This window comes from Lichenostomus cassidix, chromosome 25, assembly GCF_008360975.1.
Source record: "Lichenostomus cassidix isolate B80296 chromosome 25, HeHo_3.0, whole genome shotgun sequence".
In the NCBI taxonomy this organism is placed as follows: Eukaryota; Metazoa; Chordata; class Aves; order Passeriformes; family Meliphagidae; genus Lichenostomus; species Lichenostomus cassidix.
The window spans coordinates 4285547-4301495 of record NC_139505.1 but is presented as its reverse complement, the minus strand read 5'-3'; the positions used below and the strand labels follow the sequence as shown (position 1 = coordinate 4301495).

At 51.9% G+C, this 15949-nt stretch overlaps 2 protein-coding genes across 2 annotated transcripts in view; one reads left to right on the top strand and one right to left on the bottom strand.

Moving 5' to 3' along the window:
* Nucleotides 1–3208: 3208 nt before the first annotated feature.
* Nucleotides 3209–11625, bottom strand: VPS72 (vacuolar protein sorting 72 homolog). Its single transcript, XM_085082313.1, has 6 exons — nt 11468–11625; nt 8090–8242; nt 7889–8000; nt 6907–7086; nt 5719–5860; nt 3209–4844 (listed from the first exon to the last, which is right to left on the bottom strand). The coding sequence occupies exons 1-6, from the start codon at nt 11582–11584 to the stop codon at nt 4472–4474; spliced, it is 1077 nt and encodes a 358-aa protein (XP_084938439.1). The 5' UTR covers nt 11585–11625; the 3' UTR covers nt 3209–4471.
* Nucleotides 11626–12478: 853 nt separating this feature from the next.
* The window catches only part of LOC146427395 (phosphatidylinositol 4-phosphate 5-kinase type-1 alpha-like), a 40521-nt gene continuing 37050 nt past the window's right edge, over nt 12479–15949 (top strand). Inside the window, exons 1-2 of the mRNA XM_085082676.1 lie at nt 12479–12563; nt 15367–15401. Of these exons, the coding sequence (XP_084938802.1) occupies nt 12500–12563; nt 15367–15401 (99 nt within the window). The 5' untranslated portion in view covers nt 12479–12499. The remainder of the gene's footprint in view (nt 12564–15366; nt 15402–15949) is intronic.

Sequence of the window (15949 nt, the reverse complement as noted above, 5' to 3'; positions counted from 1 at the left end):
CCCGGCAGCGATCCTAAATAATCCCGGCGGCGATCCCAAACCCCGCAGCGATCCCAAATAACCCCAAAGCGGTCAGCGCCGACCCCAAACCCCCGCAGCGATCCCAAATACCGCAGCCGATCCTAAATAATCGTAGAGACAGATCCCAATCCCCGGCGGCGATCCTAAACCCCCGGCGGCGATCCTAAAGCTTGGTTGGGGGGGGCGGCGGCGATCCCAAAACCCAGGAGCGATCCCAAATGCCGCAGCCGATCCTAAATAATCGCAGAGACAGATCCCAATCCCGGCGGCGATCCCAAAGCCCTCGGCGATCCCAAATAACCCCCGGCGATCCCAAATAACCCCCGGCGCGACCCCAAAGCGGCGGCGGCGATCCCAAAGCGCAGTGGGGCCGCGCGGGGCATGAGATCAGCGCTTTCTTGGGGCCGCGCGGGGCGGATCGCATATCCTAAATCCTTATCGGGCCGCCGGCGAACCCCGCCCAGCACCTATGGGGCCCCGGCGACCCCAAAAAACCCCAAAGGGACGGGGGAGGGAGTGGGGGAAAGGGAGAGTTCCTAAATTCGGGGAATTCTGTAAGGATTTTTGCTCCCCTGATATCCTAAAAGGGTTTGGGGATCCCAAAAGGGATGGGGGAGGGAGGAGGGGAAAAGGAGAATTCCTATATCCGGGAAATCCTATAAGGATTGAGACCTTAAAAGGGTTTGGGGATCCCCAAAAAACCCCAAAGGGACAGAGGAGGGAGTGGGGGAAAGGGAGAGTTCCTAAATTCGGGGAATTCTGTAAGGATTTTTGTTCCCCTGAGACCCTAAAAGGGTTTGGGGATCCCAAAAGGGATGGGGAAGGGAGGAGGGGAAATGGAGAATTCCTAAATCCAGGAAATCCTGTAAGGATTGAGAGCCTAAAAGGGTTTGGGGATCCCAAAAAACCCCAAAGGGACGGGGGAGGGAGTGGGGGAAATGGAGAATTCCCGAATTTGGGAATTCTATAAGGATTGAGACCCTAAAAGGGTTTGGGGATCCCAAAAGGGATGGGGAAGGGAGTAGGGGAAATGGAGAATTCCTATATCCGGGAAATCCTATAAGGATTTTTGCCCCCTTGAGACCCTAAAAGGGTTTGGGGATCCCAAAAAACCCCAAAGGGACAGAGGAGGGAGTGGGGGAAATGGAGAATTCCCGAATTTGGGAAATCCTATAAGGATTGAGACCCTAAAGGGGTTTGGAGACCCCAAAAACCCCAAAGGGACAGGGGAGGGAGGAGAGGAAATGGAGAATTCCTGAATTCGGGAAATCCTATAAGGATTTTTGTCCCTCTGAGACCCTAAAAGGGTTTGGGATCCCAAAAGGGACGGGGGAGGGAGGAGGGGAAATGGATGATTCCTAAATTCGGGAAATCCTATAAGGGTTGGGACCCTAAAAGGGTTTGGGGATCCCCAAAAACCCCAAAGGGACGGGGGAGGGAGGAGGGGAAATGGAGAATTCCTAATTCCGCGAAATCCTATAAGGGTTGGGACCCTAAAAGGGTTTGGGGATCCCAAAAACCCCAAAGGGAAGGGGGAGGGAGCAGGAGAAATGGATGATTCCTAAATTCGAGAAATCCTATAAGGATTTTTGTCCCTCTGAGACCCTAAAAGGGTTTGGGGATCCCAAAAGGGATGGGGAAGGGAGGAGGGGAAATGGAGAATTCCCAAATCCGGGAAATCCTATAAGGATTGAGACCCTAAAAGGGTTTGGGGATCCCAAAAAACCCCAAAGGGACTGGGGGGGGAGTAGGGGAAATGGAGAATTTCCGAATTTGGGAAATCCTATAAGGATTGAGACCCTAAAAGGGGAGAGAGTAGGGGAAATGGATAATTCCCAAATTCGGGAAATCCTATAAGGATTTTTGCCCCCCTGAGACCCTAAAAGGGTTTGGAAATCCCAAAAGGGATGGGGGAGGGAGGAGAGGAAATGGAGAATTCCCGAATCCGGGAAATCCTATAAGGATTGAGACCCTAAAGGGTTTGGCGACCCCAAAAACCCCAAAGGGATAGGGGAGGGAGTAGGGGAAATGGAGAATTCCCGAATCCAGGAAATCCTATAAGGATTGAGACCCTAAAAGGGTTTGGTGTGGGGTTTTCTAAGGAAGAGATCCTAAAAATCCTTTGTTTATTATGGGATTTCTGCAAAAAGGATCCTATAAATGGTTTATTTTAGGGATTTTTTGGGAAAGGAATCCTAGAAATTGTTTATTTTGGGATCTCTGGGAAAGGAATCCTATAAATCGTGGATTGTAGGATCTCCTGGGAAAGAGATCCTATAATTTTTTGTAGGATTTTCTGGAAAAAGGATCATATAAATCATTTATTTTAGGGATTTCCTGGGAATGGGATCCTAAGAATTGTCTGTTATGGGATCTCGTGGAAAAAAGATCCTATAAATTGTTTATTGTAGGATTTCCTGGAAAAGGGATCCTATAAATCAATTCTTTGCTGTAGGATTTCCTGGGAAAGAGATCCTATAAATCCCTTGTTTTAGGATTTCCTGCGAATGGGATCCTAAAAGTTGTTTATTGTAGGATTTCCTAGGATCCTATAAATTTATTGTAGGATTTCCTGGGAAAAGGATCCTATAAATCAATTCTTTGTTGTAGGATTTCCTGGAAAAGAGATCCTATAAATCCCTTATTTTAGGATTTCCTGGGAAAGGGATCCTAAAAGTTGTTTATTGTAGGATTTCCTGGAAAAGGGATCCTATAAATTGTTTATTTTAGGATTTCCTGGGAATGGGATCCTAAAAGTTGCTCATTGTAGGATTTCCTGGGATCCTATAAATTGTTTATTGTAGGATTTCCTGGAAAAGAGGTTCTAAAAATCCCTTATTTTAGGATTTCCTGGGAAAGAGATCCTAAAAACTGTTTATTGTAGGATTTCCTGGAAAAAGGATCCTATAAATCAATTCTTTGTTGTAGGATTTCCTGGGAAAGGGATCCTATAAATCCCTTATTTTAGGATTTCCTGGGAATGGGATCCTAAAAACTGTTAATTGTAGGATTTCCTGGGAAAAGGACCCTATAAATTGTTTATTGTAGGATTTCCTGGAAAAGGATCCTATAAATCAAATTATTGTAGGATTTCCTGGGAAAGGGATCCTATAAGTTGTTTTTGTAGGATTTCCTGGGAAAAGGTTCTCCCACCCCATATTTCTTGTAGGATTTCTGGGAAGAAGAGTTCCACAAACCACTTTATTTATTGTAGGGTCTCCAGGAAAAGGGGATTTCACCCCAAATTTTCCATGGGATCTCCTGGAGAAAGGTGTTCCCACCCCAAATTTATTGTAGGATTTCTGGGAAAGGGGCTCCAGTCCCTCTCTCTGTTGTAGGATTTCTGGGAAAAAGGGTTTCACAAACCGTTTGTTGTAGGATTTTTAGGGAAAAGTCCCAAAATATCCCAAAATCCCAAAATTTCAGGCAATGGGAATGTTTTGTTTGATGATTTTTTGGTATTCTGGATGAGATCTCCTTGACAAAACCATCCTTGCTGTCAATCCCAATACCCCAAAATCCCTAAATCCCAAATCCCAAAACCCCATATGCCAAATCCCAAAATCCTAAAGTCCTGACATCCCAACATCCCAAAATTTCAGGATTTCAGGCATTAGGAATACTTTGTTCCATGATGATTTTGTGTTGTTCTGGATGAGATCTCCTTGACAAAACCATCATTGCCGTCAATCCCAATATCCCAAAATCCCATATCCCAATACCCCTAAATCCCATACCCCAAATCCCAAAATCCCAAAGTCCTGACGTCCCAATATCCCAAAATTTCAGGATTTCAGGCATTAGGAACACTTTGTTTCATGATGATTTTGTGTCGTCCTGGATGAGATCTCCTTGACAAAACCATCATTGCCGTCAATCCCAAGATCTCAAATCCCAATACCCCTAAATCCCATATCCCAAATCCCAAAATCCCAATGTCCTGATGGCTCAACACCCCAAAATCCCAGGATTTCAGGCACTGGCAACACTTTGTTTGATGACAATTTTTTGGCATCCTGGATTGATGCTTCTCAACAAAACCACCACAACCGTCAACCTCCACACCCCGATATCCCAAAATCCCAATACCCCTAAACCCCAAATCCCAAAATCCCAATGTCCTGACATCCCAACATCCCAAAATCCCAGGATTTCAGGCACTGGGAACACCTTGTTTGATGATGATTTTCTGCCATCTTGGATTGACACTCCTCAACAAAACCATCACGACTATCAACCCCAATACCCCAAATATCCCAAATTCCCAAATCCCATATCCCAAAATCCCAATATCCTGACATCCCAACACCCCAAAATCCCAGGATTCCAGGCACTGGGAACACCTTGTTTAATGACCATTTTCTGCCATCTTGGATTGACGCTCCTCAACAAAACCATCACTCCCATCCATCCCGACACCCCAAAACCCCAAAACCCCAAACCCCAAATTTCAAGCACTAGGAACGCTCTGCTTGATGACGATTTTCTGCCTGCCAGGCCTGGCCCCGGGGCTCTCAGCTCCCCCCGCCATGGCGGCGGCGGCGGCGGCGGCGCTGGGCAGCCCGTGGGCGGTGATGTACTTGCGGTACGCCTCGCGGATGATGCGGAAGGCGCGGGCGTTGGAATAGGGGATGTCGGTTATGGGGTCGCGGTACAGGGCCGGCTTGTGGGTGACGGGGCACAGCTCCCGCACGGGCAGCCGCGGCGGTTTGGATTTGGGGAAGCAGCGCTCGAAGGTGGCGTCGTCGCTGAAGGAGATGAAGGTGCGCGAGCATTTCCCGGCGGAGAGCGGGGACGGGGCGGGGTGGGAGTCGGGGTCCAGCCTGGAATGGGGTGGGAGAGGTTAGGGGGTTTGGGGTTTAAAGGGTGCTGGTGCTGTGGGGTTTGGGGTTTAAAGGGTGCTGGTTCTGTGGGGTTTGGGGTTCAAAGGGTGATTTTCCTATGGGATTTGGGGTCCAAAGTGTGATTTTCCTATGGGGTTTGGGGTTCCAAGGGTGCTGGTCCTGTGGGGTTTGGGGCACAAAGTGTGTTTTTCCTATGGGGTTTGGGGCCCAAAGTGTGCTTTTCCAATGGGATTTGGGGTTTGGGGCCCAAAGTGTGCTTTTCCTATGGGATTTGAGGTCCAAACCCTCCTTTTCCTATAGGATTTGGGGCCCAAAGCATGCTTTTCCTATGGGGTTTGGGGTCCTAAGCCTGCTGCTCCTATAGGATTTGGGGCCCAAAGTGTGCTTTTCCTATGGGATTTGGGGCCCAAAGTGTGTTTTTCCTAGTGGATTTGGGTTTTGGGGTCCAAAGGATGCTGGTCCTGTGGGGTTTGGGGTCCAAAGTGTGTTTTTCCTACGGGATTTGGGGCCCAAAGTATGTTTTTTCTATGGGATATGGGATCTCAAACCTGGTACCCAAACCTCCTTTTCCCGTGGGATTTCGGATCTCTAACCTGGTGCCCAAACCTTCTTTTCCCATGGGATTTGGGGCCTCCAAAGTGATACCAAAACCCTTCTTTTTCTATGGGATTTGGGATCTCAGACATGGAATCCAAACCTTCTTTGCCCATGGGATTTGGGATCTCAAACATGGAACCCAAACCCCTCCTCTCCCTCAACTCAAAATTTCGGGATTTCGGCGCTCCGAGGTGCTTCCCAAACCCTCTGGATCACCTCCAGGGCAGGAATTGGGGAATATTTGGGACTGACTGACCCCTCGACGTCGACGGGGTCGTCGCGGCCGGGCTCGGGCAGCAGCGGCATGGTGAGTGACCAGTAGCGGATGACGGGGCCGACGATCTTCCGCTTCTTCTGCACCTGCTTCTTCTTGTCGGCTTCCAGCCGCTCGTAGTTCTCTGCGGTGGGAATGGGGTGGGATGGGATTGGGGTGGGATGGGATGGGATCACGGTGGGATTGGGAATGGGGTTGGGAATTGGGATGGGATTGGGATTGGGGATGGGATTGGGAATTGGAGTGGGAATTGGGATTGGGGTGGGATGGGAATTGGAATGGGAATGGGATTGGGAATGGTAATGGGGATGGGATTGGGAGTGGGATGGGAGTGGGGATGGGATTGGGAATTGGAGTGGGAATGGGATTGGGGATGGGGAGGGAATGGGAGTGGGATTGGGGATAGGATTGGGATGGGAGTGGGAAGTGGTTTGGGAATTGGAGTGGGGATGGGATTGGGATTGGAATGGGAATTGGGAATGGGAATTGGGAATGGGAATTGGGAATGGGATTGGGAATGGGAATTGGGAATGGGAATTGGGAATGGGATTGGGAATGGTAATGGGGATGGGATTGGGAGTGGGATGGGAGTGGGAATGGTAATCTTCTCAGTGATCTTGGCCCTGCCCCATTGCTGCTGTCCCCAGTCCCATTCCCATTCCTGACCCCATTCCCATTCCTGACCCCATTCCCATTCCTGACCCCATTCCCAATCCCAATCCCAATCCCATTTTCACTGACCCAGGGAGTGCAGGTTGATCTCCTCAGTGATCTTGACCCTACCCCATTCCCACTCTTGACCCCATTCCCAATCCCATTCTCATTCCTGCTCCCATTCTCATTCCTGCTCCCACTCCCACTCCTGACCCCATTCCCACTCCTGATCCCATTCCTAATATCCCATCCCCAATCCCAATCCCATTCCAAGTGACCCAGGGAGTGCAGATTGATCTCCTCAGTGATCTTAACCCTACACCATTCCCATTCCTGACCCCATTCCCATCCCCAACCCCATTCCCATTCCCATTCCCATCCCCAATCCCAGTCCCATTCCAACTGACCCAGAGAGCGCAGATTGATCTCCTTGGTGATCCTGACCCTACTCCATTCCCATTCCTGATCCCAATCCCAATCAATCCCAATCCCAATCCCAATCCTGTTCCCACTGACCCAGGGAGCGCAGGTTGATCTCCTCAGTGATCTTGGCCTCCTCCAGCAGCTCCTCCTGGGTCAGAGGTCTCTCGTAGTTGGTACCTCCCTTCTTCCTCTTGGACTGCACCTGGCGCTCCTGGAGCCGCAGGAACGTCTGCCGCGTGTGCTCCGTGGTGGACTGGCGCATGTGCTTCCGGCCTGGAATTGTGGGATGTCAAATTTTCCCAGAGATCCCAAATTATCCTGATCCTAACCCCAGAGATCCCAAAGGATCCCCTTTTCAGGGAATGTCTGCCGGGTGTGCTCCGTGGTGGACTGGCGCATGTGCTTCCGGCCTGGAGGGACAGAATTATGGGAATGATCCCAAATTATCCTGATCCCAAACCCCAGAGATCCCAAAGGATCCCATTTTCAGGGAACGTCTGCTGCGTGTGCTCCGTGGTGGACTGGCGCATGTGCTTCCGGCCTGGAATTGTGGGAATGATCCCAAATTATCCCAATCCCAACCCCCGGAGATCCCAAAGGATCCCAATCCCTGGAGATCCCAAAGGATCCCCTTTTCAGGGAACATCTGCCGGGTGTGCTCCGTGGTGGATTGGCACATGTGATTCCGGCCTGGAGGGACAGGGAATTATGGGAATGATCCCAAATTATCCTGATCCCAAATTATCCTGATCCCAATCCCTGGACATCCCAAAAGATCCCAATAACCCCTGGAGATCCCAAAGGATCTCAATCCCAAAAACCCCTGGAGATCCCAAAGGATCTCAATCCCAAAAACCCCTGGAGATCCCAAAGGATCTCAATCCCAAAAACCCCTGGAGATCCCAAAGGATCCAAATCCCAACACCTGGAGATCCCAAAGCATCCGAATCCCAACACCTGGAGATCCCAAAGGTTCCCAATAACCCCTGGAGATCCCAAAGGATCCCAATAACCCCAGGAAATCCCAAAAGATCCCATCCCCACCCCAAATCCTCCATTCCCAGCCCACACTCACTGTCTCCCCCATCCTCCTGCAGCTCCAAAGGCACGGATTTCACCTCCCGGCTCTTCTGCGCTCCTCCCCGAGCTCCCTCCGCCTTCTTGGCCCGCAGGCTCTTGAGAGGCTCCTGTGACACCACAGACCACGAGTCAGGAGGGGATGAAAACCCCAAAATCCCGGATTTGGGGTGCTTTTCCTGGGAAAAGGGCTCCGTACCCGGTAGGCCTTGGTGAGGACGCGGCGGCGGCGGCGCGGTTCGGCCTCGTCCTGCTCGGAGCCGGGCTCGTCGCCCTCGTCGATGTCGAAGTCGGAGTCCACCTCGTCATCGCTGTCCGAGTGCTCGCCGCGGTACTCGTCATCCCCGGATTCCTGTGGGGTGTTGGGAATGTTGGGATTATGGGATTGGTAACTGTGGAACCACTCTGAGGGATCCCTGGGGGATTCGTCATCCCCGGATTGCTGTGGGGTGTTGGGAATGTTGGGATTGTGGGATTGGTAACCCCGGATTCCTGTGGGGTATTGGGAATGTTGGGATTATGGGATTGATAGCCGTGGAATCCCCTGAGGGATCCCCATGGTACTCATCATCGCCAGATTGCACTGGGATATTGGAATTATTGGGAATATCGGGATTTTGGGATTATGGGATTGACAGCCATGGAATCCCCCAAGGGATCCCCGCAGTATTTGTCATCGCTGGATTGCTGTGGGGTATTGGGATTTTAGGAATGTTGGGATTATGGGATTGGTAACTGTGGAACCACCCTGAGGGATCCCCGTAGGATTCGTTGTTCCCGGATTGCTGTGAGGTATTGGGAATGTTGGGAATATTGGGATTTTGGGATTGACAGCCATGCAATCCCCTGGGGGAGCCCCGTGGTACTTGTCATCGCCGGATTCCTGTGGGGTGTTGGGGCTGTTGGGATTATGGGATTGACAGCCATGGAATTCCCTGAGGGATCCCCATGGTATTCGTTATTGCCAGATTGCTGTGGGGTATTGGGATTTTGGGAATATTGGGATTGGCAACTGTGGAACCTCCCTGAGACTGGTTATCCCTGGATTCCTGCAGGATATTGGGAATATTGGGAATATGGGATTGACAGCCATGGAATCCCCTGAGTGCTCCTCGCAGTACTCGTCATCCCCGGATTCCTGTGGGATATTTGGGACTATTGGGATTGTGGGATTGGTAACTGTGGAACCTCTCTGAGGGATCCCTGTGGGATTCGTCATCCCCGGATTGCTGTGGGGTGTTGGGAATGTTGGGATTGTGGGATTGGTAACTGTGGAACTTCTCTAAGACTGGTTATCCCTGGATTCCTGTGGGATATTTGGAATATTGGGATTATGGGATTGACAGCCGTGGAATCCCCTGAGGGATCCCCGTTGTACTCGTCATCCCTGGATTCCTGTGGGGTATTGGGAATGTTGGGAATATTGAGATTTTGGGATTATGGGATTGACAGCCATGGAATCCCCCGAGGGATCCCTGTGGTACTCGTCATCGCCGGATTCCTGTGGGATAGCGGGAATGTTGGGAATTTTGGGATTGTTGGGATTATGGGATTGACAGCCGTGGAATCCCCCGAGGGATCCTCGTGGTATTTGTCATCACTGGATTCCTGTGGGGTATTTGGGAATGTTGGGATTATGGGATTGGTAACTGTGGAACCACCCTGAGGGATCCCCATGGGATTCGTTGTTCCCGGATTCCTGTGGGATATTGGAGAATATTGGGAACATTGGGATTGGTAATTGTGGAACCACTCTGAGAGTAGTTATCCCTGGATTCCTGTAGGATATTGGGAATAGTGGGATTATGGGATTGACAGCCATGGAATCCCCTGAGGGATCCCTGTGGGATTTGTCATCCCTGGATTCCTATGAGATATTGGGATTTTGGGAATATTGGGATTTTGGGATTCGTAACTGTGGAACCACTCTGAGACTCATAATCTCCTGATTCCTGTGGGATATCAGGGATATTGGGAATATGGGATTGGTAACTGTGGAACCACCCTGAGGGATCCCCATGGGACTCATCGTCCCCAAATTCCTGTGGGATACAAGAACATGGGATTGGTAACAGTGGAATCTCTCTGGGAGATCCCCCCGGGACTCCTGTGGAATATGGGATTGGTAACTATGAGATTACACCGAGGGATATCCCCAATTCCTGAGGGATACAGGGATGGATCACCCGGGGATCCCATAACCGTGGATATCCCCACGTCCCTGGGCATTCCCACATCCCTGGCTATCCCTAATTCTCTGATTATTCCCACATTCCTGGCTATTTCCAAATCCCTCGATATCCCCCACATCCCTGGACATTCCCCAATTCCCTGGCTATTCCCACATCCCTGAATAACCCCAAATCCCTCAATATTCCCACATCCCTGGCTATCCCCAATTCCCTGGCTATCCCCACATCCATGGAAATTCCCCACATCCCTGGCTATTCCCACATCCCTGGCTATTCCCTGGCTATCCCCAGTTCCCTGGATATTTCCCACATCCCTGGCTATCCCCACATCCTTGGCTATCGCCAAATCCCTGGCTATCCCCACATCCCTGGATATCCCCAAATACCTCAACTATTCCCAATTCCCTGGCTATCCCCACATCCCTGGCTATCCCCAAATCCCTCGATATCCCCACACAGAACCCCCAACTCACCCTCACGCCCCACTCCCCTCACACTTCCCGCCCTTTCTCCTCTCCCCTCACACCTCCCGCCCTTTCTCCTCTCCCCTCACGCTTCCCGCCCTTTCTCTCCCCTCACGCTTCCCGCCCTTTCTCTCCCCTCACGCTTCTCGCTCTTTCCCTCCCCTCACGCTCCCGCCCTTTCTCCCTCACGCTTCCCGCCCTTTCTCCCCTCACGCTTCCCGCCCTTTCTCTCCCCACGCTCTTCCCTTTTCTCTCCCCTCACGCTTCCCGCCCTTTTCCCTCACGCTCCGCCCTTTCTCCTCTCCCTCACGCTTCCCGCCCTTTCTCTCCCCTCACGCTTCTCGCTCTTTCCCTCCCCTCACGCTTTTTGTTTTTCCCTCCCCTCACGCTTCCCTCGCTTTCTCTCCCCTCACGCTTCCCGCCCTTTCTCTCCCCTCACGCTTCCCGCCCTTTCTCTCCCCTCACGCTTCTCGCTCTTTCCCTCCCCTCACGCTTTTTGTTTTTTCTCTCCCCTCACGCTTCCCTCGCTTTCTCTCCCCTCACGCTTCCCTCGCTTTCTCTCCCCTCACGCTTCCCGCCCTTTCTCTCCCCTCACGCTTCCCGCCCTTTCTCTCCCCTCACGCTTCCCGCCCTTTCTCTCCCCTCACGCTTCCCGCCCTTTCTCCTCTCCCCTCACACCACCCGCCCTTCCTCTCCCCTCACGCTTCTCGCTCTTTCCCTCCCCTCCCGCTTTTTGTTTTTTCTCTCCTCTCACGCTTTTTGTTTTTCCCTCCCCTCACGCTTCCCGCCCTTTCTCTCCCCTCACGCTTCCCGCCCTCCGTCCCCCCTCAGCGCCCCGGCCGCGCCGCGGGCCCGTTCCGTTCCCGTTCGGTCCCGCCGGGTTTCTCCCGCTCCCCGCCGCTCCCCGCCGGCGCCGCTCGCCTCGTTGAAGCCGCCGTAGGTGGTCTGGTAGAACTCGTCCTCCTCCTCGGCCTGCAGCAGCCCCGAGAGGCGATTCCCGGCCGTTCTCCGCGGGGCGCGGCCTTCCGCCAGGCTCATCTCGGCGCTCGGCTGAGCAGCCTGCCGGGACCGCCCAGGGGGGAGGAAGCGAGCGCCGAGCGATCGATTGGGGGAGAGAGCGACACCTCGCGGGGAAAGGAGGGAAGTGCGGATGACGTCATTGTTTTGGGGTGACGTCATGGGGCGGCGGTGTGCACCGCGGGGTGGGTGTGAGAGCTGTGACGTCACGAGATGGGTGTCACGGCTTGCGGGTGTGTTCTGTGACGTCACTGTGTGGGGCGTGATGCAATTGGTAGTGTGGGTCTGTGACGTCATCAATGTTTGGGCTGTAACAGTATGACATCACATGACGGGAATGTGTGTGCTCTGTGACGTCTCATCATAGAGACACGTGCGCCCCCATGACGTCATGATTAGGGGGCGTGGCCCATTAGGGGGTGACTATTACATCATTATTTTAAATGAAATAAACTCAGGGCTGTGTCCCGATGACGTCACTCGTACGGATGACGTCACTCAGCCGAGGTGGGGGGTGAATCCAAGCTGGGGGGGAGCACCGGGGGGGCGGAGCTTCTGCCGGAGCTGCACATGCGCTCTGCGGCACCGCCCGCGTGGCCCCCGCTCCCCCCACACCCCGAGGGGCGTGGCTCCGCGAGAAGGGGCGTGGCTTAGCGCCATGTGGGCGGAGCCAGGCTGGATTCTATACAGAGCAGTGGGCGTGGTTGGTGAGGAGAGGGCGTGGCTAATAGGAAATACGCGTGGTTTAGCAGCGAGTGGGCGGAGCCAAGCGGGAAACAGGCGGGGTAACCACCGAGTGGGCGTGGCTTTGCCCATATAAAGCCCATCCGGGGGCGTGGTTTATTCCCAAAAAGGCGTGGCCTGTGTGGGCGGGGGCGTGGCCGGGCGTGGCGGGCGGGGGCGGGCTGGGGGGGGGCGCGCAGCGCGCGCTCCAAGATGGCGGCGGCGGCGGCGGGCCCGGAGTCGGGCGGCAGCAGCGGCAGCAGCGGCGGCCTCGGCGGTACGGCGGCGGGGGAGAGCCGGGGATGGCGCCGGGGGGATCGGAGGGGATCCGGGGGGCTCGGCTGGGGGGGTTCGGGGTGAGGGAAGGGCTGGGGGTGTGAGGGAAAGGGGGGCTGTGAGGGCGTGAGGGGCTGAGGGGGAGCGGGAGGGTGAGGGGGCTGTGAGGGGCCGGAGGGAATGGGGGAGATTTTGTAGGGTTTCTGAGGGGTCTGGGGGCGTGAGGGGCTGAGGGGGAGCCTGAGGGTGAGGAGGCTGTGAGGGTGTGAGGGCAGAAAGGAATAGGGGCGATTTTGGGGTTTTTAGGGGTTTTTGGGGGAGTTAGGAAGGGTCTGGGGTCGTGAAGGGTTAGGGGGCTCTGAGGGCGTGAGGAGCTGAGGGGGAATAGGGGCGATTTTGGGGTTTTTAGGGGTTTTTGTGGGGTTAGGAGGTGTTTGGGGCCGTGAGGGTCAGGCGTCTCTGAGGGCGTGAGGAATTGAGGGGAATAGGGGCGATTTTGGGGGTTTTGAGGAGGTTTAGGGTGGAGGGTGAGGGGGCTCTGAGGGCGTGAGGGGCTAAGGGGAATAGGGGCGATGTTGGGGTTTTTGGGAGCGTTTTGGGGGTTTTTGGGGAGTTAGGAAGTGTCGGGGGGCGTGAAGGGTCAGGGGGCTATGAGGGCGTGAGGGGCAGACAGGAATGAGAGCGATTTTGGGGTTTTTGGGGAGTTAGGAAGGGTCTGGGGGAGTGTGGGGTCAGGGGACTGTGAGGGCGTGAGGGGCTGAGGGGGAATAGGGGCGATTTTGGGGTTTTTTTGGGGGTTTTGGAGGAGCGTGAGGGTCAGGAGGCTCCGAGGGCGTGAGGGGCACACAGTAATAGGGGCGATTTTGGTGTTTTTGGGGGTTTTTGGGGAGTTAGGAAGGGTCTGGAGGAGTGTGGGGTCAGGGGGATTTGAGGGCATGAGGGGCTGGCAGGAATAGGGGCGATTTTGGGGTTTTTTTGGGGAGTTTCGCAGGGATTTAGGAGCGTGAGGGTCAGGAGGCTCTGAGGCCGTGAGGGGCTGGCAGGAATTTTGGGCGATTTTGGGGTTTTTAGGGGGGTTTTGAGAGGTTTAGGGGTGTGAGGGTCAGGGGTCTGTGAGGGCGTGAGGAGCTGAGGGGGAATAGGGGCGATTTTGGGGTTTTTGGGGTTTTTTTGGGGGGTTAGGAGGAGTTAAGGAGCGTTAGGGTCAGGGGGCTGTGAGGGCGTGAGAAGCAGACAGTAATAGGGGCGATTTTGGGGTTTTTTAGCGGTTTTTGGGGGAGTTCGGAAGGGTCTGGGGGCGTGATGGTGAGGAGGCTCTGAGGGCGTGAGGGGCCGGCAGGAATTTTGGGCGATTTTGGGGTTTTTAGGGTTTTTCGGAGGAATTTAGGAGCGTGAGGGGTCAGGAGTCTCTGAGGGCGTGAGGAGCTGAGGGGGAATAGGGGAGATTTTGGGGTTTTTAGGGTTTTTTGGAGGGATTTGGGAGCGTGAGGGTCAGGAGGCTCTGAGGGCGTGAGGAGCTGAAGAGGAATAGGGGAGATTTTGGGGATTTTGGGGTTTTTTTGAGAGGTTTAGGGGGTTTTGAGAGGTTTAGGGCTGTGAGGGTCAGGAGTCTGGCGTGAGGGCATGAGGGTCTGGCAGGAATTTTGGGCGATTTTGGGATTTTTGGGGAGTTTCGGAGGGGTCTGGGGTAGTGTGGGGTGAGTTTTCCCTTGTTTTCCTGGGATTTTTCCCTTTTTTTCTATTATTTTTCATGTTTTTCTGGGATTTTTTCCTAGTTTTTCTGGGATTTTTTTCCCTGGGATTTTCTCCTGTTCTTCTGAGATTTTCTCCTTGTTTTTCTGTTTTTTTTTCTGTTTTTCTCTTATTTTCCTTGGTTTTCTGTTATTTTTCCCGTTTTTCTGTTATTTTTCATGTTTTTCTGGGATTTTTCCTGTTTTTCTATTATTTTTCCTGTTTTTCTGGTATTTCTCCCTGTTTTTTCTATTATTTTTCCTGTTTTTCTGGGATTTTTCCTGTTTTTTGGTTATTTTTCCTATTTTCCTGAGTTTTTATTTTGTTTTCCTGGGATTTTCTCCTGTTTTTCTGGCTTTTTTCCATGGAATTTTGCTTTTTTCCTGGAATTTCTGCTCCATTAACCTGAATTTTGCCCTTTTTCCTCAATAATTAAACATTCCCTGAATCCCTGAGGATTCCCAGCTTTCCAGGGAATCCAACTGACCTAAATCCTTTTTTTTTTTCAAAAAACCTGTTGATATTCCCTCAAATTCCCTCATTTCCTGGGAATTTAGGCTGAAAAAGAGAATTTGGAGACTTTTTTTTGGGATTTCTATTCCCAGACTTCCATAAAGGTGGGATTTAAAATTAATTTTAAAATTAAACTAAACGAAAATTAATTTTAAAATTAATTTTAAATTAATTTCCGTGGAAAAATGGATGAATTTGTGTTCCTGGAAGTGTTTTGGTTGGGAAAATCCAGGAATTTGGTTGGAATTTTTTGGATTTTCCCATTTTTAACCAATACAGATTTGGGATTTCTGGGGATTTTTTGGGGATTTTTGGGGATTTTTGGGGATTTGGGATGCTGTGGGGATTCCATGCAATGAAATCCATGGAATTTTGGGATGGAAAATCCAAAAATTTGGGGTTGGAATTCCCTCAAATCCAAGTTTTTAGAGAATTCCTGAGGCTTAGAATTCCTGGAATTCTGGGCTGGGAGAGAGCTGAGCTTTCCAAATTTTTGGGAATTTTTTTTTTTTTTTGGGATTTGATTCTCTCTGAATTTGGATTTTCCTTTCTCTTTCCAGGATCCAACACCTTCAAAAAATCCCTGACTCCTGAGGTGAGTTTGCCAGGCTGGAAAAATCCCAAATTCCAGCTTTTCCTGCTGCTTTTCCAACTTTTCCTGCTCCTTTTCCAAGCCTGGAGTTGTTCTGAGGATGGAAAAATCCCAAATTCCAGCTTTTCCTGCTCCTTTTCCAGCTTTTCCTGCTCCTTTTCCAAGCCTGGAGTTGTTCTGAGGATGGAAAAATCCCAAATTCCAGCTTTTCCTGCTCCTTTTCCAGGGATTTCTGCTCCTTTTCCAGTTTTTCCTCCTATTTTTTCAGGCCTGGAGTTGTTCCCTGGCTGGAAAAATCCCAAATTCCAGCTTTTCCTGCTCCTTTTCCAGCTTTTCCTGCTCCTTTTCCAAGCCTGGAGTTCTTCCCAGGCTGGAAAAATCCCAAATTCCAGCTTTTCCTGCTCCTTTTCCAACTTTTCCTGCTCCTTTTCCAAACCTGGAATTGTTCTGAGGATGGAAAAATCCCAAATTCCAGCTTTTCCTGTTCTTTTTTCAGCTTTTCCTGCTGCTTTTCCAAGGATTTCTGCTCCTTTTCCAAGCCTGGAGTTGTT

What these genes read in the sequence shown, in the direction of transcription:
- VPS72 (XM_085082313.1), bottom strand. Translation starts at nt 11,584, where the DNA reads ATGAGCCTGGCGGAAGGCCGCGCCCCGCGGAGAACGGCCGGGAATCGC. An exon ending in GCAGGAGGATGGGGGAGACA is followed by an intron (nt 7,087 to 7,888) that starts GTGAGTGTGGGC and finishes CCACAATTCCAG; the next exon opens with GCCGGAAGCACATGCGCCAG. An exon ending in GATCAACCTGCGCTCCCTGG is followed by an intron (nt 5,861 to 6,906) that starts GTCAGTGGGAAC and finishes TTCCCACCGCAG; the next exon opens with AGAACTACGAGCGGCTGGAA.